Raw genomic sequence first — 27,435 nt, 5'->3', positions numbered from 1 at the left:
ATGTGTCAGAAAGTCCATGAGATCTTGCTCTACTTTAATGTTTAGCAAAAGGAAAACAAAATTATTTATACAAGGAGGCACTGTACAAATAGTAAAAGTAAAAGCTGAATTAGGAGTAAGTTGCTAGGAGCAAAGACAGTAAACTATTTTCAGTTAAGTTCTTTTAAAATGTTCTCCCTTGTACAGCTATCTCAGTTGACTAACTCTGAGTACATTTAGCAATCAAGTTTGTCATTTTATTTTTCAAATTTACTTTGTCAGAACACAATGTTGAGAGATAACAACTGTATCATTCCTTCCAAATGACTCTTGATGGAGGGCAGTGAGAAACAGAACAGGTTGCTTTTTGATTATCTAAAACTAAATTATTGAATGCACACAGCTGTATCTTAAAGAAAAATGCAAACACAACTTAACCATACTTTATTTGACTGCATGTTATTCACACAGCTTGCACATTTCAAATCCCATTAAATCTCTCTCCAAAAGGATAGGGGTCAATAGGAGAAAACTATGCAGCAATACCCCAGAAATTAAACAGCAGTCCAGTATTTTTGAGATACACGTGATATTTCATAGATACTCAACTCATATGTGACGTCAATATAACTTACGGTTATGTTTTTACAAACCTGAAAGCCCTAGGACATTATAGCACTCATCCTAGTCAATGTCGAGGTGTACTGGAAAGTAACTGGTGTACTACCAATCTGATTTCCTCTATGCTCCTGGAAAGTGATGAACCTCATAATTTTTAGACACCATAATAAATACATACATCCAGTCTTATACATGCCAGCCAATACCATAACACAGGGCATGGAAAGAGTTAAAACACGACAGACTACACAGATTTGTCTTGTGTTTGTAGAGGACAATTTGGAGAGGCAGAAAATGTTAAAAATCAACTTTTAATACTAATTTTTCATCTTATTTTGCTGGCTTCAACATCAAGTACTAATGTTATGATTTGTGGACTTTGATTATTCCAGAGTTAGGTATTTTCATCCCAATGTAAGAGAAATTATAATCAGCCCACACATCTAGACTGGTAGCATACCCATTAGCTTTCTGCAATACTAACATATATAGCTTCATGGTAGCATGTATTAAATGTTCAGCAGTATCAACTGCCAAACCAGTGTCAGTGGATAGTACAGTCAGTCTTATAGAGGCAGCACCCCACTAAAAGAAAGTTGCACCAATTTTGCTCAGTTGTAGCCAAGTGAACCCATAGTCAATTATAAATGGAACTACTTTAAGCTGATAGAAGAAAAATGAAAGTCTAATATCAAGTTAATGTTTGAAGCTATTTCAACTTGGAAAGTTTAAATTTTATAACTAGGTTATCAAGCTAGAGGTTAAAATTTTAGGTAAAAATCTGGTCAAATAATTAAAACATCAAAGTATACACTGATATTCATCATGTATCCATCCATTGATTGATATTTTAGACACATAGTTCAGGTCATGTTTACAAATCATCAGACAATCAGTTCAGTTAATTCAGCAATTCTTAAGTGGACTTGTGACAGTTTCACTGACAACCTAGCAAGAACAAAACTTTTGAATTGGTAACTCTAGCATGTATCTACTTTACAACTCTAGCCATTAGAGTGAGTCAAGAAAATGTCTGTTCATCAACAATTCACTACTTATGTACCAGCAAATCAAAACAAAATTGGATGATGTCAAGTATACTGTTTAGCTACTTTCCTTCACATCGAAAATGGAAACAGAAGCATCATGATGACTGGCATTCTTCTAAATGCTGGAGCCCAAATGAAGGTTGACCAAAACAGACTCAAAATGGTCAGCAGAAAAGCTGAGTACTATGTGGTCATCACATTTTTAATATTAGCAGTATTCTGCATTAAACTTTAAAGAGCAATATAAAATGGAAAGACACATTTTCTTAAAAATAAGGAACTATAAATGATCCCACCAGCAGGAAGTTTTTATTTTCAAATATAAAGTGTGCATCTTTATTTTAAAAGTACTTGTTACCATGTTCACTTTCAAAATATTATACTGAGCAAAGAGCAGCTTTCCTTTAAAAAAAAAAAAAAAAAAGCAACAAACTTTCCTGAAAAGGGGCCTTTACCAACTGTTAATGGAGGTAGGGTTTTAAAAATACAGTAATTACAGCTATAAAATAAAATTCAAGCCAAGTACTAGAGCAGAAGAAAAGTATAGTCAAATGAAAATAAGAACATGAATGTCAGACTCCCATAGAATATTTTTCAGAGAATGAATCTTTTTCCTTATGAGTGCTTAGGTTCTCTAGTTAAATAAATTATCCATCACAGTTTTACTGACTCAAAACAATTTGTTAACATTACACTGATTAGCCAAAATACATTGAAACTAATAAACACGTTGGCTGCTCAGAAAACTCAAAGAACTCATTAAAAAAAATTTCATCCCTCCCCTTTTTCTGGAGGAACAAAGCAAAGGTCCCCCAAGAATCTGCTCATGAGTGAAAAGAAAATAAATGCAGCTTAAAACAGATACAATGCTCTTTGAAATTTATATCTAAGACGAAGAACCAAAAGTGAAGTATTTTCAAAAATGGGAGCAATGTGAATGAAAATCAAGTTAAAAAAAAAAAAAAACCCAGCTACTTTATAGAAGCTGTTCTTCACAGCTTAGCAATCATTGTGATTAAATAAAATCATACCAATTTACATTAATTTTCTATTTCTTTCCAAAAACTCCCCATTCTCAAAAAAAAAAAAAGGAAAGAAAAAAAGTGCATCCAAAACCCAGCAATTCCCAGCTCCATCCCTTTAAGCCATTTCTGTTTCCCAAATATGTTCAACTTCTTACTATAAGGAAAAAAGGGACTTCTAAATCAAACCACTGTCACTCACCTTGAAAAACTGTCCAAATTATAAAAATCTCAAATAATTTATTATCAAATTTAGAATTTAAATCAAAACAAGTTTGCTTGCAAAGGCATTAAAGAAAAAGAAAAGACAGCATGCATTCAAAAACTAGAGATGAAGACAAGAATACTTATCTACACAGGCACTGGCAGACGCAATTTAATTGTCATCTTTACTCATTGTAAGACAAATCCCACCCTACACTTGTCATCCACTAATCACTGAGGTACCAATATTCAAGAATGGAAAATTTAATATTGAAAAAAATAAAACCTAAATTGAAGCTTTTCCCTCACCCCTTCAGAAAACTATGGCAGGTTGTGTGTGAAATGTTAGTATAATTAAGAGACTTTAACTACATTGGCTTCTTTAAGGAACAAAAATCATGTCCCACTTACTGGTTCTGTGATAAAATGATCACTATGTAAATAGCACTGTCAGCAGACTTTGCAAATGAACAAGTCTTGGCTATTAACTGGCACATCCTGTTGGTACCAAAAGAACCCTTGAAGTTTAAAAACAATCTCATTTAATTCAGAATAAATGCGCCATGCCAAAGTGCAACAAATATTGTGCGACACTCAATGGACACTGACAGATAACAGCTGCATGGGAATTACTAAATCCACCTGCAAAGCAATTCTGCACAAATTGCATTGCATGCAAAAGTCGCTTCCATGTGGGTGGAGCCATTCCTTGCTGTCAGTCGATCAGCGCAGCCACAGTTTAAGTCGCAGTGCGTCAACTCCATTTAAATAGTATCTGAACAGCCTCTTATCTCGAACAAAACCAAGGTTTTCATAAAGTTTCAAAGCAGACTTATTTGTTATTTCTGTTTCCAAAACAACCTTCAAAAGAGAAAAAAAAAGTTATAATTTCATAATTAAAAATTGACAAAGTACATAATGAAATATCCTTAAAATTACATTGATTTGTTAAAAATGACAAAACAATACTGGTGCACAGAAAAAAAAATCATCAAAATGCTAATTATATTTGAATCAAGACAGGGATGTAATCATTGAGAATTTTTCTCCTGGTTTTTGTGACGCTTCAACTTTTAGGACTTGACTACATATTTATAACAAAACAAATATGAACTATTTTCCTATGGAGAAAACTAAGGTGATATATTTAAAAAAAGAGAGAAGAAAAATCAACAATCAGAAGTTTTAAAAGTAAGTCAGTACTTGACGGTATGTAGTCTGATCTCTTAACTCCTGTTTGTATTATTCTGTCACTATTTACCCTGGTAACATTGGCTAGAGCAGTAGTTTAACATTCCCAATGCTGGGACCCCTTAGTAGAGTTCTTCATGTTATGGTGACCTCCAACCATAAAATTATTCCCATTGCTACTTCACAACTGTAATTTTGTTATTATGAATTGTAAACATATAATAAGAAGACGGTTTTAGGCCACCCCTGTGAAAGAGTCATTTGACACACCCCACCCATAGGTTTACAAGCCACAGGTTGAGTACCACTGGTCTACAGCCCAGACCAGTCTGCAAACTAAAAAACTGAGCCAAATATCCTAATGCTGTCAGTTTCCTGGTGGCTCGGGATACAGCTCAATGACAGAGTACTTATCTAGCATATATGAGGTTTTTGATTCAATCTTCAGGAAAGCATCAAAAAGAAAGAAAGAGGAAGAAAGGAAAAGAGGGAGGGGAGGAAGGAAAAAGAGGTAACTTTTATTAGAATATGGCTATGCCCATTTGTGTACATGCCTATGGCTCCTTTCTTGACACAGAACAGAGCTAAGCGGCTGTCACAGAGACCCATGGATTGTAAAACTTAAAATATTTAGTATCTGGCCTTTTCTAGAAAAAGTTTACTGAACCTAAACCAAGGGAATTTAAACATTAGGGTCCATCAGTCATCTGGAGGGATGGTTAGAATAAGATTGCTGGAGGTTGGGAAATGCAAACTACCTGCTGCACAAACATGAGGAAGTCAAGTCTCCGTGAGATTGAAGACAGACAAGAACATCTACAAAAGTCACTGGCCAGTCTAGACAAATCAGCAAGCTACGGGTTAGATAGAGGAAGAGACCCTGTGTCAAAAATAAGGAGGACTGGTGATGGCTAAGCAGGTGAAGGTGTTTGCAGAGCAAGCCTGGCAACCTGTGCTCGACAGTGGGAAGCCCACATAATGGTGTAACAATAGAACCAACTCTCCATAGAGTTATCCGATGTCCACATGTGCCATGGTGTATGCACTCACACATCACAAATATACACACACTGTAATTACTAAGAAAACTAAGGTGAAGGGAATAAGGCAGAAAACAACAGAAGGAAATATCCTTGTTGACTCAGACCTCCAATTTGCAGGCACATATATATGCCCCTCCCACCTCCCCCCACACACAAAGAGACTTAGGACAGGGCCCAAGACTATGCATTTTAAACAAATTACAAGGTGAGATTGATGTCACTGACAATCAATGGTCTAAATATTACTCAGGTCAAAACTTAACAGGGTCATAGAATACTAGGTTCCATTTGAGTCTTTCGGAGTATCACTGAACTGGTAGTCCTGAAAACAGCTGACACTTGAAAATTGTGAGTTCTTCTTATGTCTATTTCCCTCTATCTAAACACTCTCTTCCTTCCCAACTTTTATATATGTTGCTCTATTTACCTTTCTTATGTATTCTGCCCTGTGTCACTGAGAATTGTCAATATAGCCAGCCACAGTTCAAAGGCATTTAGAGTGAGGGGGAAATGGCAAACACACAACTAAACAAAGACACAGCGAAGCATCTATAAAGCACAGGAGGCTTTTCCTGTTGTATCTCCAAAGAATTCAAGAGACAGAGAGAAACTTGCACAATTCTGCATCATGGTAAAGAGGCTCTCCATTCCACCATCCAGTTCCTCAGCCTGAAACTCAAGAGTCTTAACTCTTTTCTCACCACTCTCCTATACCTATCTAAGCACTAAGTAATATCAATTCTCTCCTCAAATTTGCTCTCAAAGTGGCCCTCTTATTTCTACCCCACTGACAGCACCATAAACTGCCATCAGCCTAAGAAGTCTCCCATTTTCTACATGCGATCCTCTCATTATTTTCCTAACTTATTTACTTTTTGTCCTTAAAATAAACTTTATGATCTAAAATACTATCTGAAGAGATTAAAAAGGCCCTTTTATGGTTTCCATGTACATCCCCAGTTTCACTCTCTCTCTCTTCCTCCTCTTCATGTTCAACATCAAACTGTCAGTCTCCAGAACAAACTATGATGTACTTCACCTTCTATAGGTGCCCAAGCTTTAAACAATGTAATATGGCATCACTTACAAACATGTTGGACCAACGTCATAGATATTCTAAAACATGTGGTCTATGCACAAGTTGGATACACACCTTTAATCCTAGCAGAGGCAAGAGATCTCTATGACCATTGAGCTAGCCAAAACTACATAGTGAAAAACTGCCATGAATAAACAAAAATTCAAGTTTTAATATCGAATGCTATACTACAATACCTGAGTACAAGTGTTCAGATCTGATAATTCTCTTGGGAAACTCTTTGAATTCTGTTATTAGGTCAACACGTAATTATAACTAAACTGTTAAATAAAGGCAATTTAGTTTGAGAAAAACTGATGTTGCCACAATGCAAAATTGCTGTCTTATTTCACAATTTAAAAAAAGTGAAAAAAATTTAAAGGATAGCTATATTTAGACAGAAACCTCAAGAAACAAACATGGCTATCTATCTACATCAGTGGTTCTCTGTGGGTCGTGACCCTTTGACAAACCTCTACCTCCAAAAACATTTACATTGTGATTCATAACAGTAGCAAAACTATAGTTATGAAGTAGCAATGAAGATAATTTTGTGGTTGGGGGTCACCACAACATGAAGAACTGTATTAAAGGGTTGCAGCATCAGGAAGGCTGAAAACCACTGGTTTATACTTTACAGATGAATGAAACCCAAGAAAACCTATAAACAGGTTGGAGAGATGGCTCAGTGGCTAAGAGCACTGGCTGCTCTTCCAAAGGTCCTGAATTCAATTCCCAGCACCCACATGGAGGCTCATAACCATCTTTAACAGCAGTCCCATGGGATCCAATGCTCTCTTCTGGTTTGCAGACATACATGAAAACAAAACACCTATATCTATATGTATCTATCTGTCTACACACACACACCAGAAATAGATCGTTAAAAAAGAAAAACAGTAAACAAGGACAAATAATTGGAGTTGAAGTATAACCGAGAACTTCATAGTAACCACATTTCAGTCCTCTTCACTATTTCCCAGGGGAAGATAAAGCAATGTCTAGAAAATCTAATCATCTTGGGCAAGGGATCTAAGTCCACTTTCATTAATAATTAGCAACCTAAAATATTCTAAAACAGTGGTTCTCAACCTTCCTAAATCTGCGAACCTTTAATACAGTTCCTAATGCTGTGGTGACCTCCAAACCATAAAATTATTCCATTGCTACTTCATAACTGTAGTTTTGCTACTGTCAGAAATCATAATGTAAACATCTGTGTTTTCTGATGGTTAGTGGGTGACCCATGTGAAGGGGTCATTCAATCCCCAAAGGGACCATGCCCATAGGTTGAGAACTGCTATTCTAAATGTATATAAGGGCAACCACAGCTGCACAGATACAACTGAACTATGGTTAAGAGTTACAATCTAGGTCTGGAGAGATAGCTCAGTGGTTAAGAGCACTTGCTGCTCTTTAGAGGACCTGAGTCCCTTTCTTTTGGCTTCCACAGACATACATGGCATACTCACATACATACACATAAATAAAATAAAATCTTCAAAAACATATTTTGAATTTTGGCTTGTTACTATCCTAATGAATTAATTAAGCATAACTATAAAGAAAAAAATACACAAATGGCTACTTTAATCAAAATGTAAAGATGGCCTAAGTATGCTAAATATTTCCTAAGAGATCATGTATTATTTTAATATAGTAGAATATGCTAAGAAAAGTTAACTATTATTCAACATTTTATCACTTCAACTCTTATAATTTTCTAAATCAAGGTTTATACTAGAAATTTACTACAAAGCTTCTCTTTCACTTTACATACAAGTATGACACAAGAAGCCAAAAGGTAATTCTGGAATTTTTTTTTTTTTTTTTTTTTGATCCTAAAGAAACAGTAAGAGATAGCTCAGTGGGTAAGTGAATGTACTGATCTCGAAGATAAACCCAATTCAATTCCCAGCACCCATATCAGACAGCTCACAACTATGAGCTATTCTAAAGGGCTCACTTTCTGGCCTTCTTGAACATCTACACACACAGGTGGCTGGCACAGACACACACACAGACACACAGCCAACACACACACACACACACACACACACACACACACACACACACACACACACACACACACACACTTTTTAAAAGAAGTTTGATGTATTTGATTCTCTTTAACAGAGAAATACTGTGCCCACTGCTATCTGGCTCCCTACAGACCTTGACTAGATACTTGATGACTGAACAAGTAACTATTGTTCTCCACAATGAAAGTTAAAAGCATAATTAATGTAACTTCACACAAAGTGACAGAGTAGAAAATGAAATGATTTGCCCTCAATTATACAACTGCTAAGTTACAGAAGATGAGTAAGAAATCAAGGAGTCTCGTAGTGAGTTCTTTAAATAAGCCAAACCATTCAGTCAGAGTAAAGGCATGTGCTGAGCACAGTGGTGCACACCCCTTATCCCAGCATTTGAGAAGTTAAGGCAACCACCAACTTGGTCAACACAGCCAGGGCTACATGGTGAGACTTTGTCTCAAAAGACCAAAAAAGTCAGTTTTTTCCAAAGGTAACTGTCATTTGTGTTGCTCATAAATTAGTACAATAACTTTCTTAGTTGTTACTGCTATAAAAGGCATCCATTCTCTAGTTTAAAACTGATCCCACCTACATTGTCGAACAATGTTATCATCCTCAGTTAACAATATTTGCTAAGCATATGTGAAGCGTGGTGCTATAGGAATAAAGAAAAGTACGGAAGGCAAAAAGGCCTTACAGACAAGCTGAAGAGAGATGTGCTCTTATGTTAATATGCAAATCAGTCATTCATTACTTAATACTTGGAAGACATTGTCCTAGAGTGAAATATCCTCCATACAGGTTGACTGTTTTCCCATGTTTTTTAAAAAAGAAAGTTAAACAACAGGACAAAAAGTAAGCAAAAAGAAACAACAACTTACTTAAATGACTCAGCTGATTTGCTTTTGAATGTTAAGTATTTACTGAATATGTTCAGATTTCACCTCTGTGTTCTGAAGAAATTCAACTCCATTATCTTAAAATTTACATCAATTATTCCTAAATTTTTTTTCTTCCACAATCTGCATTTGTGTAGAAGATCTGCAATGAAACTTGCAGTACTATTACTACAGAACACTAAAAAATCTATCCAGTAGAACCCTGCGCAGGACAATAGGATTAGCACTTGAAAGACTCACCTCATCACAGTCTCCTTCAACCATGGCATATATAGCTTTCTTTACCAAGTTAGTACCTAGAATATAGATCTGAGTATTAGTGAAGGAAAAGTATAGTTAGTTTCTTAAAGAATCTAAATTATGATACCCTTAAATGCACAGAAATGTAAAATACTAGGTTTTATCTTCAACGTAGACACATTTGTCATCTCTAAGAGAAAAACCAACCAGGGATCAGCTGGAAGAAGCACAGGGAACCTCCATATATAAATAAGGTGCCTTGGAAAGACCTACCTCCTAATAGATTCCTTTTTCTTGGATCTTATTAGCCTCAAACAGGAGTTTGTTTTAGTGTTACAAGATATTAGGAAAGGTAAAAATGAAAAGGGAAAATATAGCATAGAGTACTCCAGAATTCTGTAAGCTAGCAAGGAGTTACTGAATGACCTGAGCTGATTTTGCCAAATGTCGTCCAAATCTCTGGACACAAAGCACAAGACAACCTAACAAGAACTGTTTAGCCCACAAGGGGCCAAGACAAAACCAGCTGCTGTATGTAAAATGTTAGTGATCCTGACACAACAAAACCAGGCACTCTAACTAATGGCAGTGGCATGTCTGTAAATGTCTATAAAGTTTATTATAATTCAGTGCCATATGTATCTGATACTTTAAAAGAAATAGTAACTGCCAAATCTGATTTTAAGAAAGACAAATTTTGCCAGGTGTGGTGGCACCTTTGGGAGGTAAAGTAGATGGACCTCTGTTAGTTCGAGGCCAACTTAGTCTACATGGAATTCCAAGCCAGCCAAGGTTACATGAGACCCCTGTCTCAAAAAAAAAAAAAAAAAAAAAAGGTATTTTAAAATCACTTCGTTTTCAAATCAGGCACGTGAGTGTGCACACATCTCATAACAAGGCTGGGTCAGGATGGGACCTTAAACAATGGCTACTACTGGAATTTGCCAATCAAGAGTACTGTTTCTTGTGAGTCCTTAGCTCTTTTCAAAAGCATCAAAAGTTTCAAACTTCTCTATAAAACAACCAAATTCATTACAAATATTAGTAGAATTTACTGTTCTTTACTGTTAACACTATCCAAAAACAAAGTCCTTTCACCTTTTAGATTTACTCAGCCCAGTAACACCTGACTGAAATCCCAGCTACTTAGAAAACTGAGGCAAAAATATCTGTTTGAGCCAACAGTTTAAACCCAGTGTCAAATACATAAACTCCTAACATATTTATAGGGATCTCTCATGACATGATCCTGAAAGATTTAAATATGAGTATTAGACAACAGCATCCATATTCTTTTAAAGCCACAAAGTAACAAAACTGCTAATAGTACTAATAGCACATCAAATATTTCAGGAACACTGACTTAGCTTAAAACACATCCCAGGATTTCACACATCCCAACAAGTACTTTATCTGCTCCTCCATGGTGAAAAAAGAGCCAGCAGGTACTAGACACTACTAGGACAGTAGTTCTAACTAGGCTTATTACAAAACAGAACAGTTGAAAGAGATTCTCAAGGAGGGGGGGTCAAGCCATCTGCTTTTAAACCATCCAGATGATTCTAATAACAGTTAAACACACATGTTGGCCTAGAGATGGCTCAGCAGGGGATCAAACTCAGGTCCCTGGGTCCCACATAATAGAAGAGACTCCCAAAAACTGTTCTCTAACCTCTACACATGTTCTCTACCCCCACACACACACACAAATTAAAAAAAAAAAAAAAACTAAGGAGTTCAATTTTTAAAAAGACTAGGAACAGGAATATCAGAATAATAATTATCTTCTTTTGGACTCCAAAATTACAACAGGTTTGATGATTAGCATTAGGTAATGATAACAATTAATCCATAATTTTAGCTTGGTTAAAACATCTACTGAACTTGAGAATAGTACCTGGTATAAAATGTTCTCATAATGATATTAAAAACAAACAAACAAAAAAAAAAACAGGAATATTTTCTCTAGGACTTAGTATAATATAAAGCATTCTGGATCAATTTTAAAAAATTGATCCAGAGGACAAAAAACTTATCATCTACTTGTTAAAAAGATAATCTCTCAAAACCATTAATTGTAAAATCTATTTTTTAAGAATGTTTTGAAAATCTGTTGAAAGAAAAACAATCTTAAGGACAGTGAGAAAGATGGCCAAATGCTTGACCACTCATAAAGCCTGATAATCTGAGTTCAATCCCCAAAGCTGTCCTCAGACACCTGTAAACATGTGTGTACACATAATAATAAACTTACAAAAAAATAAAACTTTCTTCCCTTACCTTGAAATTTATTCCTACACATGGACATTTAAATCTTTTGTTTCAAAACACAAAAATAAAAATAATTTATTCACCCTTTGTGAAACAACGTTTTCCTTACCAATGCCATTTCTCCTGTATTTGGAATCCACGGCTAACATGGCTATATAACCTCTGCGGAACATCTTTTTGTGCATATCCAACTTGCAAACGATGGCACCTACACACTCCTCCCCTACCATGGCCTTGAAAATAAACAAACAGTTATGAAGAACACAATGCCATCAGGTCCTGCAAAATTACCAAGGGAAAACAGCACCCGACCCTTGGTCAGCATTTTTAAGAGGAGAAATCAAGAAAAACTCCAGAGCAAAACAGCAATCACAAAGTTTCAGAAATCTGAATCTCAAAATTCTTCAAATATTCTTGTTTCTAAAACTCAAACTTTCTTCAGACCATGATTTCTACAAGGTAAACATTCAAGGACTTTTACAGACTACATATCAAGTGCTTATAATTAAAACAGTTTGCAATAAAGGTCTGTTTACATTGGGAAGAGGAAGTAATCAAAACTATTTTAAAGAAAAGTCTACTTATTAGAATACAGTAAAGCATTGAACAATTTATCCATCAGCAGAATACTACAAATTTTTATAATGAAGATTTAATGAAAGATAAATATAAAACAAAAGAACTGAAAATTACACCTGGTAGTTAACTTTGATCAGGAAAAAAGTACCTTTTTTTTTTTTTTTTTCCAGAAAACGCAGTTTAGAAGGTATAACTTACACCACATTCAAAAGGCACTGCACAAAGACTAAATACACGATGGTCCCATTTCTAGGGTATTCCGGACAGTATGAGTCATTATCATAAAGCTCCCAGAAACTGAATAGCCTGCACTCAGTAGGCTAAGGTGGAAGGATCTGAGTCAGAAGGATCTGAAGTTCAAAGCCAGCTTGCTCTACACAGCAAAACCCTGTCTCCAAAATATACATTTCATCTATATGTGATATTTTAAGATATATACATATAAATATCTTAAATTCCAATCTTGATATTAGTATAATTAGAATACTATGACTTATATTTTTATAAAACTATCAGGTTATCAGAGTGTTAAAAGCTCATTTGGATATTCGTGTTATCAATGCAAATGTTTATCAAGTATTTCAAAACTGCTAAAAAGTTCCAGTAGTGTATACTGAGAAATATAATAGGACAATATCTCAGTAAACAATATCTCTGTTTTGAAAACCAACTTCCCAGAAACAACTATTTCAACAACACCAGGAATTGGTCAAAAGACTAGGAAGCAAATTCTAACATACATTTAATATCTATTTTAACTTGAATTTGTTGTAACATTTTGTGGTCTACCACTTAAAACATTTCCTGAAATTTCTTTTTAATTTGTGGAAAGAAATTTTAAACTGTGGAAAAAATCTTTGTAAGCAAGATAATTTTAATCCACTTAGAAAATCCTTTTGAAGGGATATTAAAGTCAGTAACTGATAATAGTTCATCCCCATTTTATCACATACTCTGTAATTCTTCTGGGTCAAAACACCTTACGATTATTTCCATTTTGTTTTCTCATTACTATCAATTAAATGCACAAATCAATTTAATTTCTTTTTGTATTAAGACCTGAAACAAAAAGAAAATTTATCTAAATGAACAACTTTGACAGCCTTTTTAGTGCTGAGGACTGAACCCATAAGATGCATGTTCTTTATCAGTGAGCTACAAGCCCAGCCCAGAAAATAGCATTTTCTGATTTGGATTGTCAGTATACATACAAACATATATATATATGTCTGTGTTTAATATATATGTATATATATATATATATGGACACGGGTATACATATACATAGTATCACAGACCAAATCACATACTTGTAACAGCCAGGAAAAAAAATCTGCCCTGACCTAGTAAGCTAGGCTCTTGAAAAGTGGAAATACATGTAAGTCTTATATAAGACCATAGGACAGCTATATCCTACAGTTAATAAAGCCATTCAAAAAGAAAAACTAAAGCTACTAAATACAGGTAGACAATACTTTCAAACTGCACCAGAATTTCAAACAAATATTTGTCCTCTGACCATATAAGTAAAAAGCAAACAAAATACGCTGGCTTATTCTAGAAACTAAAAGACTACTTCCCTAATTAAAAAACTTAGAAGCATAAATCAAATTGTACATACCATCTAAATATAAAAACCTGATATATAGATATGACTTGCTCATTATAAAAATCAATACTGCAATCCCTAATAAATTGCTTAACAACATTTATAACAATCACTCAATTACTTGTTGATTTTATCCAAACAAAAGCTGCTGCACACACTTTTGAAGCATATTATTAAATGTGTTTTCTGAAGTATAAAAGTGGTAAATCTGTTTTTTAACTGCTTTTTAAAAGGCTTTTTAAAAGCCTGTAAAGTCTATAGAACTACAAAAAATGTGTATGTGCAAAATACAGATTCCCAAATTCCAGAACATTACAAAGAGAACACTGGAGAACACCAGAAAGTTAAATTTAGAATAAATGGAAATACTCTATTACATTGCTAGTCATAAATTTAAGAACTTCTAAGAACACTGAAACTGAAAATACTATGAACTGTAAAGGGGTAAAGTTTATGGTAATTGACAGTGACTCATTTTGTACTAGCTTCTGTTTTCCAGAGTGTTACAAATATTAGGATGAATTTTAAGAAAACTTGTTTTTATGAGTCAACCAAGTACAGGCAATTTTTCAACCTCATATACTCCATTTGGTCTACTACATGTCATCCCTGGAACCCTGGGTCACTTTAGAGGTTCTAATCCCGTGAGACTGATGCTTATAATGACAACCACCCCTTGTCGAAGACAACTAACTATGTGCCACAATAAAATAGGTCAAGGGTATGTCACAGTTCCTCATCTTATTTGCCATCATCAGAGGCTAGGAGACCAGAGAGGTGAAGACCGCTCTGCTGCAAAACAGCTTTAGAGATTTAAAGACACATCACCATGGGTTTCATTCCCATTAAAGAAAAAAAAAAAAGTAGCTCTAGATCATCTCTAGGGTTGTCCTTTCAAACACAATCCAAAAGACATTTATAAAAATTAGTTCTAATGGGAAGTTCAATTTGAAAAGCATATAAAAGACCTAGTTGTAGACTGCCTCTGTTGTGTAACTAGTTTTATTGTTCATATCTCCAAACTCATATTCCATACAAGAAACCTTAAAGGCCAGCTACTTGTACAACTTCTAGATATTCATAACTTAATGTTAAACTTTAGTTAGTAAAGGCTGAAGTACAAATTAACTGGTCAATTAAGAGGGGTGTACATAAAAGACTTAAGTTTACCATAGTGTAAAATGCCAAAAAAAACTGAGGTCTAGAGAAAACATGACTCAACCAACTACCACTGAACCACATCCCTAGTTCCATTCAGTTTAAAATGTGACTCCATTATACACTTTTGTGGATTAATTTACAATTAATACACAATTTTGAGGAGTTGTATTTAATGGCATTTATAATAGCAAATACTGTCCCCCACATTCACTGACACTAACATGTCTTAGAACTTGTTTTTGATTTGTGAGATGGGGTCTCTCTACACAGCCGGGGCTGTCCTGGAATGTGCTATGTAGATCAGGCTGGCCTTGAACTCAGAGATCCTCCTGCCTCTGCCTCCCAAAAGTTCTGGGATTTAAGGCATGTGCCACCACGTCCAGCAGAACTATTTTAATACAATGCTAAGAATTCTAAAGAAAAAAACAAACAACAACAAAAATACGTTTTATGGAATACGAAATACTTTAGAAACAGTATCTAAAGTTCAAACAAATGTTCTAAAATAAAGTTTAAGCATAATGAACACAAAAGCTAGCAAAACTACCAAAATGTACAATATCCAGTGGTATTTCTGGATTACCACCACACTGTGGAAGCAACCACGAGACTTGACATTTCAAAACATACCGCAAGGAATACTGAGTGAAACTAAGTCAGTGTTAAAACAGTAATAATAGTGGGAGCTTTACTCTCTTCAAAGTGTGCTGCCTTTAGTAAACTTCAGAGAAAACAATGTGCTGCGCTCATGGCAAACAGCTTACAACTGAAGTCTAACATCATCTCAGTCAAAGGTTTCATACCCGCAGAAAGTGGGTCAATGTTACTTGTGGGTAGATTACTAGTGCTGAGAATGTAAACTTAAAATAGTTATTCATCTTATCCAATAGACAAATCTGTTCTGCTTACACATAGGTCTATCAGTTATACGTCATGCAAACCAATGGTACCAGTTTTTAGACTGTTTTTGAGTAGTTTCACAATTAAGTTTCCTGCATCCCACAAAAGGGCCTTCTGTTCAAGTTTCCAGGGGCCTTTCAGCCAGCGGAAGTGTTAGTGACACCTTCTTCAATAGCACACCTGAAAGCCAGCTGACTACAAGTATTGACGCACTGAAGGAAACAATGTCAATCAATGAGCATGGCTCTGAGATTTCATTCTCCAACGTGACCACAGCAAGTTTACCGACAACCATGTTCACCAAAACGTGTTCACCGCATGTATTCTTCTCTGATTATGGCTGTTAACAGAGTTATTACTAAGGCCTGTATGTGAACAGAACCATCACTACAAAATGCTCCGCGGAAGATGGAGGGTAATTAATGAAGGTTAAAAATGATTAGAAGCTAATGTAAATAGGATGTAAGACCCCCCCACCCCCACCCCAGGTGAAACACACCTAGTGCAGGCTTGCTGCTGTTACGAGAGTAGCAAGTTAACCCAGATCATGAGTTCTTACCTTCCACACAGTTCCATTTAATAACTAGGAACGTGCGCGCACTTGCGCGCGCGCGCACTTCAGCGCTTCACATCTGTAAGGTACTGTGAAAATGAAGGATACAACCACTGCCACACACGGGGCCCTCACACTCCCTGCCCTGAGTGGCCTGGATCTCTGCTGGGTTCACCCTGTTTTCATGCCATCCACTTACCAAGAAACACAGCTGTGGCCAGTTGTGGATAAAATATCTATACGTATAAATGGAGTAGGGTTCTGACAGATCTTTGGTGATCAGTCTCATGATATCAGGCATTTGGAGCTCGGATTCATAGCGGACGTATCGTATCGTCCGATCCTCCCCGGGCTCGGCCTCCCGGCCCAGGGAGCTCCTTAGACTGCAGCCGGCGGTCAGAGACGAAGACAGCAGCCGCACCTGCTCGTCCTCCTCCTCATCCGGCTCGTTGCCCTCCGCCAGTCCGTTGCGAGCCGCCGCGGGGTCGCTGGCTGCCGCCGCCGCGCCGCCCGCCGCCGCCGTCTCTGGCCGGTCGGGGAGCGCAGTTCTTGCATTGTTGGGGACCGAGTAGGGAGGTCTCTCCTCTGGGTGTCCCCCGGCTCCTTTTGTGGCAGTCACTTTGGGGGCCCCGTCGGGGACGGCCGCCTCCGCTGCACTCAGAACCTTACTCTTGAGGGTCGCCGCGGCCCGGAGGTGTCGCAGTTCTGGGCCGATCAATCCGTTGAGCTGCTGCTGCTGCTGCTGCTGCTGCTGCTGCTGCTGCTGCTGCTGCTGCTGCTGCTGCTGCTCCTGAGGCAGCTGCGGGCAGCGAAGGCAAGAACGCGCCTTGGTCGTGCTCCCCGCCTCGCCGCCCGCGGGGCTCCCGCAGCCGCCTTCGTGCTCCTCGTCGTCCTCCTCGTCCTCGCTGCAGCAGGCGAGTGCAGCCCCCGCCGGGAACGGGCAGCGGGGCTCGGCCGCCGCCGGGGCCGCAGGCGCTGGTGGTGGGAGGAGGCTGCTAGGCCCAGGCGGTACCTCCGCCATCCTAGAAGCGACACAGCCGAGAGAGGAGGCCATGAGAGGCGGCCGACCGGCGCCAGGCAGCGCCGACTGGCGGGCCGGGGGCGGCCGAGGCGGGGGGAACAAAGGCAGAAACCGTCCCTCACCGAGTGTCCCCAACGCCGCGCCGCCCCCACGCCGCCGTGCCGGCCACCGTCCCCGGCCGCCGAGCCCCGCCGCCGCCGCCGGCCGTGTCACCGCCCCCCACCCGCCCCTCCTCGCGGCTCACCCCGCGCCGCTCCCGCCGCCGTTGCCGCCGCTCCTCTCCCTCAGCCACCGCCGCAGCCGCCTTTGCCGCTGCCGCTCCGCCGCCGCTACCGCCGCCGCCGCCGCCGCCGCCGCCGCCGAGACTCCCACCCGCCGCCGCCGCCGCCGCCGCCGCCGCCGCCGCCGTAAAGCGCCTCGCCTGTTACCCCGGGTAAAGTTTCCTGGGCCAGGCTTTACGACACTTCCCTGCCTGCCGGCTGCCGGGCCAGAAAAAGGGGCGTGGAGGGAGGTGACCTGTGCAGGGGCGGGGCCCGCGGTGTCTCCGGGGGGCTTCCGGGAGGCAGCGCGCCGGGGGGTGTGGCTCCAGCCTGGGGTTCCTGGCCCCGGAAGTCGCCAGGGCAGCCTCCAGGGTGGGCCGGGCTGGGCCCGGCGGGGCGCTCCGAGTGCTGCGGCGCGGCGCGGCGGCGGCGGCGGGCGGCGGCGGCGCGGCGGCGGCGGCGGCGGCGGCGCGGCGAAGGCGGCGGCTTGTGGACCAGCCTGTCGCCAGCCCTTCTCCAGGGCCTTTTCGCAGCTGCACAATTGACAACTTTTGCTCCGACCTGGCGCGTGGGGCAGCGAGCAGCGGCTACAAAGGTAGCAAACCCCGGGCCTGGACGGCGAAAAAGAGGGACTTGAAAGCATTGAGCTGTGGAGACAGCGTCTTGCAATAGGAAGGAACCTCATTATCCTGTTGGGACAAGAGAACGGCTAGTCGTCTTCCAAAGTTCCTCTTGCCCTATTACTCCGTCCCGAAAATTGGAGGCGTAAACGTGGCTAACAGGTGCTGGACAAGTACAGGCACACCTGGAGTGAAAGTGACAGAGATGGTGGTGGCTAAGAAGCACATTACTAATCTGTGATTGTAATTGTGTTAGGTTGGGAAGCACCGGGAAAGAGTTCACGGGATCCTCCCATGTGACTCGCATGCTAAGCAGGTGTGGAAGACCAGAGCCTCAGCATGCATTTGAGCATGTGGCTCACCTCCGTCTGCTCTAGTCCACAGCTGGTAGTTTGCTGCATAGCTGAGCTGAAAGGCACAACGGTCGTGTAAATAACTCACTTCCATATGAATCAAGTTATTTGTTTTTTGTTTTTAAGTTGTTTGTAGGGCCTGGAGAGATGAGTTAGTGGCTAGGAACACTTGCTGCTAGGTTTAGATTCCTAGCACCTATGTGACAGGTCACAAACAGTCTGTAATTCCAGGTCCAAGGGATGCTACCTCTTCTGGCCTCCAAGGACATCAGGAATGCATATGGTGCACAGACATGCGTACATACAGGCATAACACCCATACATGTTTAAAAAACAAAATGTATTAAAATAGTTTTTTATTTATTTGAACTGGTTTATAGAGTTAGTCAAATGTGCCCAAGATTAATGTTTTCAGAGATAGGTTTCTATGGCAGGTGTTGCAATTTTGTGTCATCTAAAAAAAAGAGCTGCACTAGTCGGCACATGTCTAGAATCCTAGTTCTCAGGAGGCAAAAGGCTCAGGAATTCAAAGTAAATCTGGACTGCATAGCAAAGCTGTATCTAAAAATAAGTAGAACATAAAAATAATAATTTTCAGTCGGGTCGCGGTGGCTCACACCTTTAATCCCAGCACTCTGGAGGCAGAGACAGATCCCTGTGAGTTTGAGACCAGCCTGATTACTGAGAGAGTTCCAGGACAGGCTCCAAAGCTACAGAGAAACCCTATCTCAAAAAACCAAAATAATAATAATAATTTTCAAGTAAGATGGACTTGCACTGTGGTGTGGTTTTAGACACAGGAGTTGCAATCCTTTTCACTAAGGATATTAAAGGACTCTGACACTTCTCGTGGAGAGATTCAGCCTCTAAAGAAAATAAAATGTGTAATTATTTGCCAGGTATTGTGCAAATTGCCCTCTATACATTATGAATTTGTGTCCTGTGGAAGTACATTCCTGTACAAACAGGCATGAAAACACTTGTATATTTTAGTCTTATCTGTAATATGGGGGAAACTCCAACTAAGTAGTTACAAATTTGAAAATGGCTAAATAAGCTTGTGTGTGTGTGTGTGTGTGTGTGTACACGTGTGCATGCATGCATAGTCACTTTTGTGGGCACAGGTATTTGCATACATGTGGACACGACACTGATGTTAGAAATCTTCCTCCTTCACTCTCCTGTCCTAGTCTTCAATTTAGAGTCTCTCGATTGAACCCAGAGCTCACCAATAGAGCTAGTTTGGCAAAGCAGCTTGCTCCAGAGATCTCTCTTCTCTTCCTTCTCAGGCTGAATTACAGGAGTGCTGCGGTACCTGCCCAGCATTTACATAGGTTCTGGTGATCTGAACTCAATAGAGTTCTCTTGCTGTCATAGCAATCTAACCATCTCCCCACCCTAAATTAAAAACTATTAGTGTTTAACTATGCTGTTGTTTTTAAAGGTTGGAAGAGGTATTGCTATTAGTATTCTCCTAGCTCCTATGACTGCTTTGCAAATTACTCCCACAGTTATTCACTATAAAATAATCATTTGTTGTGTGCTCTGGCTAGCCTTATGTCAACTTGACATAAGCTAGAGTTATCTGAAAGGAAGGAACTTCAATTGAGAAAATGCTTCTATTAGATGAGGCTGTATGCAAGCCTGTAGAAGGGCATTTCCTTAATTAGGTTTTGATGGGGGAGGGCCCAGCCCATTGTGAATGGTGCCATCCCTGGGATGGTCAGGGTTCTGTTAAAAAAAAAAAAAAAGGCCAAGCAAGCTATGAGGAACAAGCCAGTAAGAAACATACCCTTCCATGGCCTCTGCTTTAGCTCCTGCTTTAGCTTATTTGAGTTCCTGCCTTAACTCCCTTCAGTGATGGACTACATTGTGGAAGTGTTAACCAAATAAACCTTTTCTTCCCCAAATTGCTTTTGGCCATGGTGTTTGATCACAAGCAGTAGAAACACTAAGACATGCTTGTGCCAGGATAGTGGGGTATTGCTGTGACAGACCTGACTTTGGAACTTGAGACTAGAAATGCCAGCTCAGTGAAGTGTTGTGTAGGAGCTTGGGAGATAAGAATATTGAGAGTGGTGCAGATTAGGAAGGCCTGGCTTGTGAAGTTTCAGAGGGAAGCAAAGACTACTGAGCCATTTGAGTTCAGACTTTTGTGGTTCTGGTTAGCTGGTGCAGAAGAATCAGCTGTGATTAACAAGATCCCGGAACTACTAAAGTGAAATCTTTGCTGAAATACTCCATTGTGGTTGGCTGGAGCTGAGAAATTACCAGTGATTGAGACCAGCATTGTTGAGGTAAAATCTTCTGGGGAGTGTTCCCTGAGAGCACACAGAAGCTGTGTTCTAGACCTGGCCAAGATGGTAGCGAACCAGTTTTGGAGTTTCAAAGGCATGAAGGCATGGAGAGAAGCTGAGGCTCACCACTGGGAGAGGCCATTGGTGAAGGTGAAGCATCCACTGATGCTTCAGCTCTCACTAGAGCTGAAGACCCAGGATTGTGGGGTATGCAGAGAATTTGCAGCTTGACACTGTGAGGAGAGCCTAGGAGAGGCTATTGGTGAAATTGCAGCCCGATCAAAGCAGAAGACCCAGCATTTTGGAGATGACCACCAAGAACAGCAGTAGCTATGGAGTGGAGTCATTTAGAATCTAGAAGACAAACTATGTGTGCTGCAGAGGACAGAGCAGGAAAAACAATCCAAGCCCTTTAGAGGAGCTCAGATGATCATGAGGGTCCCAGACATTGGACAGTGTGTTGTTCACATTGTTGGAGGTTTGGTTTTGCTTTGTTCAGACTGTGACTGTGCCCTGGTTCTTCCCTCTTGAAGCAATAAAGTACTTAATTTATTTTTTATTTTACAGGAGCCCACAGTTGGGACTTTAAACTTAAATATATATATTTTAAAAAAAGACAGAAAAAGATATTTTGGAGTTTTACAGAAAATTTGGATTTCAAAAGACGATATTTTTAAAGGGACTGAAATTTTAATGTTTGAATTTGTAAAGACTGGAACTTTTTAAAAAAAAGATTGTTATTTATTATGTATATAGTCTTCTGCCTGCAGGCCAGCAGAGGGCACCAGATCTCACTCAAGGTAGTTGTAAGCCACCATGTGGTTGCCGGGAATTGAACTCAGGACCTCAGGAAGAACAGTTGGTGCTCTTAACCACTGAGCTATCTCTCCGGCCCAAGACTGGAACTTTTAAATTTTTAAGATTTTATTTATTCTGTATACAACGTTGTGCTTCCATGTATATCTGCACACCAGAAGAGGGCACCAGATCTCATAACGATGGTTGTGAGCCACCATGTGGTTGCTGGGAATTAAACTCAGGACCTCTGGAAGAGCAGTCGGTGCTCTTGACCTCTGAGCCATCTCTCCAGCACAAGTTATTAATATTTTTAATGTGAGGTCTTGGGGATGAATAAGGAAGGAAAGGTTGTGAGTTAATAATGATGTGTTTTGTGTGACAAATTGAGAAGGGGCCAGCTGTGCCTCATAGTTTTATGCCAGCTTGACACAATCTAAAGTCATGTCAAAGGACTGTCAGCTGAGAAATGCCTCCATAAGATAAGGCTGTAGCTGGGCAGTAGGGTCCCAGTGCTAGCAAGGCAGAGGCAAGAGGATCTCTGTGAGTTTGAGGCCAGCCAGGTCTACAGAGAGAGTTCTGGAACAGCCAGGAATACATAGAGAAACCCTGTCTCAAGAGAGAGAGTGGAGGAAGGGAGGGAGAAAGGCTATAAGGCATTTTCTTAATTAGTGGCTAATGTGTGAGGGCCCAGCCCATTGTGGGTAGTGCCATCCGTGGGATGGCAGTCCTGGGTTCTATAAGAAAATGGGCTGAGGAGGCCAGTAGGCAGCACCCCTCCATGGCCTCCACATCAACTCCTGCCTCCAGGTTTCTACCTTGCTTGAGTTCCTGTCCTGATTTCCTTCAGTGATAGACTACATTGCATAATTATGAGCCAAATAAACCCTGAAGTTGGTTTTTGGTCATAGTGTTTCATTGCAACAATAGAAACCCTAACTAGGACAGGTCGGCTCAACTGCGCGTGGAGCATGGAAGGACCGCCGCACTCACGTACCCCGCACTCACGTACCCGGCGGTCATGGCGATGTTGTAGAAGGTGAGCCAGGCGGTGGCCAGCAGGAGAAGAGAGGGCCCACATGTCCGCGGTCCCTTAAGAACCCTCTTTACGTCACTTTAGACTTCCCCTCACCCCGCCCTCACGGTCGTGTTCAGGCACACCTGTCCGGGTTACCTGGGGCGGGGCTAGAGTGTCTCCCTACACAGGCCATTTTGGAAAATTTGAGTTGCTATAGGCATTTACATGGAAAGGTTTCCTAAAACCAAGCTGGTGAGCCACACCTGTAATCTCAAATTCAAGACCAACCTAGTCTATATATACATGGAGTTCCAGGCTAGACAGAACTACCTAAGGAGACTCTGTCTCAAACACAAAAGCATAGCCCCCAATACCTTATGGGAAGCAGAAATAAGGTATGAGAATATGACATAATCCTGTTTGTCCTCTTCAAAAAAACTCAAAATGAATTTCCAAACCTAGGCCTAGTGGCATACACATGTAGTCCTAGCATTTGAGAGGCTGAGATAGGAAGGTTGCAAGTTCGAAGCCAGCCTTTGTTACACAGACAGTTGAAGTTAAGCCTGGGCTACATGGTGTGACTCTGTCTTGAAAACAGCAATATAATCATCACAACAATCATATTTTCGAACATATGAACACACTGTTTAAAGATCTACATTTTTCAGGCTAGATACAGTGGTGCCCACCTACAATCCCAGGGCTTGGGGAGAGAATCATGAGTCTGAGTCAGCCTGGGCTGCACAATGAGAGTCTATCACACAAATGAGCATATATAGGGGCCTGGAGAGATGGCTCAGTGGTTAAGAGCACTTGTGCTCTTACAGAGGACCCAATTTGGTTCCCGGCACTCACATGGTGGCCCCCAACAATCTATGACTCATTCCAGGGAATCTGATGCCTTCTTCTGACCTCGTTGGTACCAGTTGTGCACATTGTGCATATACATACAGACATGCAAGCAAAACACTCATACACATAAACAAATCTAAAAATGTTAAGTAAATTATATAGACACACACCCCACACACATATATATATACATATATATATATATATATATATATATATATATAATGTATATACACACACACTCACACGCACACCACATGTATGTGTTTCAAAATACATAGTTCCTAAGCATTACCTGGGAGTTTGGCCAAAGGAACATGATCTTTTCAAATCATGAAAGATGATGTCCAAATGGCTTCACACAATCCTCGGAGAATGTTTAAGGGAAACTCTCACTTAGAATATGTAGCTTCGCCTTTCTCTTTGGAAGGGAAACTCAGAATATGTAGCTTAGCTTTTCTCTTTGGAATACCGCTATATCCTAAAACACAGATGACCCCAGTGTAATAAAGAGGGGCAACTTCTCTTCAAGATTTTTCTGTATTGTTGACAATGAATTTGGTCATACTAGGTGCTGATTGGATGTTGTCTCTCAAAAGTTATTTTCAAAAAAAAAAAAAATCAGAATTATGGTCCAGGGAGAAGGTTCATAGGGTATAGGAGTTACTGCCAAGCCTGATGACTTGAGCTCAATCTCAGGAACATGTATAGTGGAAGGAGAGAAATAACTCCCATAAATTGTAGTCTGACTCCAAATATGAGCTGTGACAGACATAGGCCTCACCACACACACACACACACACACCCTAAATAAAACGTTACCAAAAAAAGTGAGGTTTGGTTTTTTGTTTTGTTTTGTTTTTGCTTTAGAATCATGAAGACCTCCTTAAAGCCAGGAACTGTTATTTTGTATTTCCCATCAGTCTTGAATTCTTATAGTAACAAAGTAAATTCTGGCTTCCTTTACACTTAGGCAGAAATGTTTCTGACATCTGAGCTCCAATGAGTTCTCTTTGTAATCCTGTATTAACATCTCAGTAATGACCTTCTGGGTCAGGTGACATCTCTTGGAAGTCTGCTTTTCTACTTAGGAATAGTTTCCTTTTCTACTTTTGACTTGACATGGTGATAACATAATGTTGTCACACAGAAATAGAACTAATTCACTACAATGCTGCAGGCATATTTGCCTGCTGTGAAATTCTACAAAGAAAGCTACCTGCCTGAGCAAAGACTTCACAGGAAAAGAAATGGCCTAAGAGCAGGGAAGTGACACCACTACTCCTCTATCTGGGTAATTGGCATTTTCATCGCTTTGTAATATCCTATGATGCAGTAGTCACTTAAAAAACAAAAACAAAAACAACAAAAAAAACTACTTGTTGTTCTCTTGAATAACAAAAGGACACAACTTAAATTATAGAAGAAAAACACTCTCCTCATTAAACCAGTTAAAATGACCAACAGCAATTTCAAAAACCACATCTTAAAGCTACTTGCTGGAATTTCCCTGGAAGAAGAAAAGTTCTTCTTTCCCAAGTCTCTCTATCAGCAAGACATTTTTTCTTTTTTTGTCTAGGTTTAGAGGAGAAACTGAGCTGTGTACCGACCTGCATGGCAACTGTGGGAATGAAGACATTAATAATGAAAAGGAACTTTCAGTTCCCTTAACTCAGCAGGATGACACGATGTGCCATAGGCGCAAACACTGAATAATTTAAGTATTTGTGTAGTTTTATTTTACATGTCATATGGTTCTTAATCCTACTAATCTTATCTATTATACATAAAGCGCTGGATGTGTGCGTCCTCAACTTTCTTTATTCTCATGGAAAGAATGGACATATCTCAAATCTGAGGTCTATATAATTTAGCCGAAGGATGAATATTAGTAAAACAGTAATTTTACTCCCCTAACCTTGTACACTCTGAGGGTCCCAGTTTAAAGTGCTTTAATTAACATTGAGTCTTCCCTTTGAATTGAGGGCTTGGGGTGGTGGTCTGTTCTTTAACCTTTTGCCTTCCTTGAGAACAGTAATTGGCAGTCTCCACCGCAGGCAGGGTCCAGAGGCCTCAGAAGCAGACAGGGTTATGCTCAAATAGCACACTTCCCGTTACTTTCAACCTTGTACTAATTTCACAACCAGCCTACAGACCTGGATACAGGGCTGATGAGAGGCCTTGGGGAGAACTGCCTTTACTTCATTTGAAAGCTGTTGAAAATTATTGGTCTCTAATTTAGCAGTGCCCTTAGCTGTTGATACTTCAGAGATTGTTCAGCCAGTCTCTGGGGCTAGTCTCATCCAACCACAGCCGAATCACTGCTGGCTTATCACTCTCCCGCAAGCAACAGCTGCCATTTCACTGAGAAAGCCAACTGTTTCTTAGCTGTGCCTGCCACCGTAGCCAATAAACTTAGCGTATCTGAACTCACCTTCACCTGTTTCCCCCAGGTCAGAGGGTGGGAGGCAGCCCTCCATGATTCACACTCCCTTCACCTTTGAGACTCATGCTGTCTGTTCAGGGTCTCTGCACCTTCCCAGTCATAGTTGCCACCTGAATGTTCCATGTTGCCTAGCCTGGGAACCGTGCCCCAGAGTTTAAACACATGCTCCCTTTGGAAACGCTCCCTTCTCTTGCGCTGTCTCCATTGCCTTTCAATCCACATTCAGCTCCTGCCCCCTTCAAGAGCAGGCCCATCCATCAACTAACGTGTTGTTGTCTAGCTCCTTCTCTCTGCTAACATCCCTCTGGCAATAGTCACCTGCTGTGCTCTCCAGAGCTGGATCTTTCACCTCCTTCGTGCTTCTCTCTGTTTGTCCCTCTGTGGCATTTCTTCCTGCCATGCCCTTCAGGAGATTTTGTTTTCTCTTGGTGTGTTAGTCCATTTTCCATTATTTTCTTCTAGTAACAAATTCAGTTCAAAATATTCAATTAACGGTGATTGTTTATATGAATTTAGAGATGCATTCTTTGAAGTTCCCAAAATGTGCCAACTGATTTCTAGCCGCCATGGCTGTGCTCATGAAACCGTCAGTGCCTGGAACCATCACTCTAACCTCTAGTCCACGCCTTGTGGTTTACACAGGTGCACACACTTCCCCATGGACAACCAACCTCTATACGCTCTAGATGTCTAAGCTTGCACTTCTTTTGGAACATCGCTTTGTTTGTCTGTCTGTGACTTCAAGAAAAGAATTTGTAAAAAAAAAAAAAAAAAAAAAAAAAAAAAAAAAATGTATGTATTTTTATGGATGTCTTGCATCATGAGCATGTATGTAGTACCTGTGGAGGCCATAAAAGAATGCCAGACCCCCTGAAGCTGAAGTTAGAGACCTATATAAGCCACCACATGAGTGCTGGGAACTGAACCCCGGGTCCTCTGCAAGAACAAGTGCTCTCTCACAGAGCCTTATTTCTAGCCCCTATGAAGATTCCTTAAGGGTAAGAATTGGTTGTGCAATGCATTTATTCTAAAGTAATGGGTGCAAGGTTGAGTTGTTTTACATCTTTTAAGAATGTAGCCCTAGGGCTGGAGAGATGGCTCAGAGGTTAAGAGCACTGTCTGTTCTTCCAGAGGTCTTGAGTTCAATTTCCAGCAACCACATGGAGGCCCACAACCATCTATAGTGGGACCTGATGCCCTCTTCTGGCATAAAGGTATACATGCAGATAGACCACTCATACATAAAAATGAATAAATAAATCCTCAAAGGCTGGAGAGAAGGCTCATCGGTTAAGAGTATCTTCCAGAGGCCCTGAGTTCAATTCCCAGCAACCA

At 40.2% G+C, this 27,435-nt stretch overlaps 1 protein-coding gene across 2 annotated transcripts; it reads right to left on the bottom strand.

Moving 5' to 3' along the window:
* Positions 1 to 210: 210 nt before the first annotated feature.
* Positions 211 to 17,757, bottom strand: Naa30 (N-alpha-acetyltransferase 30, NatC catalytic subunit). 2 transcript variants are annotated; one of them, XM_027386575.2, is made up of 5 exons: positions 17,704 to 17,757; positions 16,638 to 17,460; positions 11,746 to 11,869; positions 9,366 to 9,421; positions 211 to 3,736 (listed from the first exon to the last, which is right to left on the bottom strand). In XM_027386575.2, the coding sequence occupies exons 2-5, from the start codon at positions 17,457 to 17,459 to the stop codon at positions 3,599 to 3,601; spliced, it is 1,140 nt and encodes a 379-aa protein (XP_027242376.1). In that variant the 5' UTR covers position 17,460; positions 17,704 to 17,757; the 3' UTR covers positions 211 to 3,598. The 2 variants fall into 2 exon arrangements, with proteins under 2 accessions (XP_027242376.1, XP_027242375.1); XM_027386574.2 differs by lacking the exon at positions 17,704 to 17,757 and having other exon boundaries at positions 16,638 to 17,631.
* Positions 17,758 to 27,435: the final 9,678 nt, after the last annotated feature.

The sequence above is a fragment of the Cricetulus griseus genome (assembly GCF_003668045.3).
Source record: "Cricetulus griseus strain 17A/GY chromosome 1 unlocalized genomic scaffold, alternate assembly CriGri-PICRH-1.0 chr1_1, whole genome shotgun sequence".
Classification (NCBI taxonomy): Eukaryota; Metazoa; Chordata; class Mammalia; order Rodentia; family Cricetidae; genus Cricetulus; species Cricetulus griseus.
The sequence above is the reverse complement of the archived record's forward strand: the minus strand, read 5'-3'. Positions and strand labels throughout refer to the sequence as shown.

Coding starts and splice junctions, on each gene's coding strand:
- Naa30 (XM_027386574.2), bottom strand. CDS start 17,492: ATGGCCTCCTCTCTCGGCTGTGTCGCTTCTAGGATGGCGGAGGTACCG. Junction 11,870..16,637: donor GGCCACAGCTGTGTTTCTTG/GTAAGTGGATGG, acceptor TTTATTTTCAAG/GCCATGGTAGGGGAGGAGTG. Junction 3,737..9,365: donor TTGAAGGAGACTGTGATGAG/GTGAGTCTTTCA, acceptor TCTCTTTTGAAG/GTTGTTTTGGAAACAGAAAT.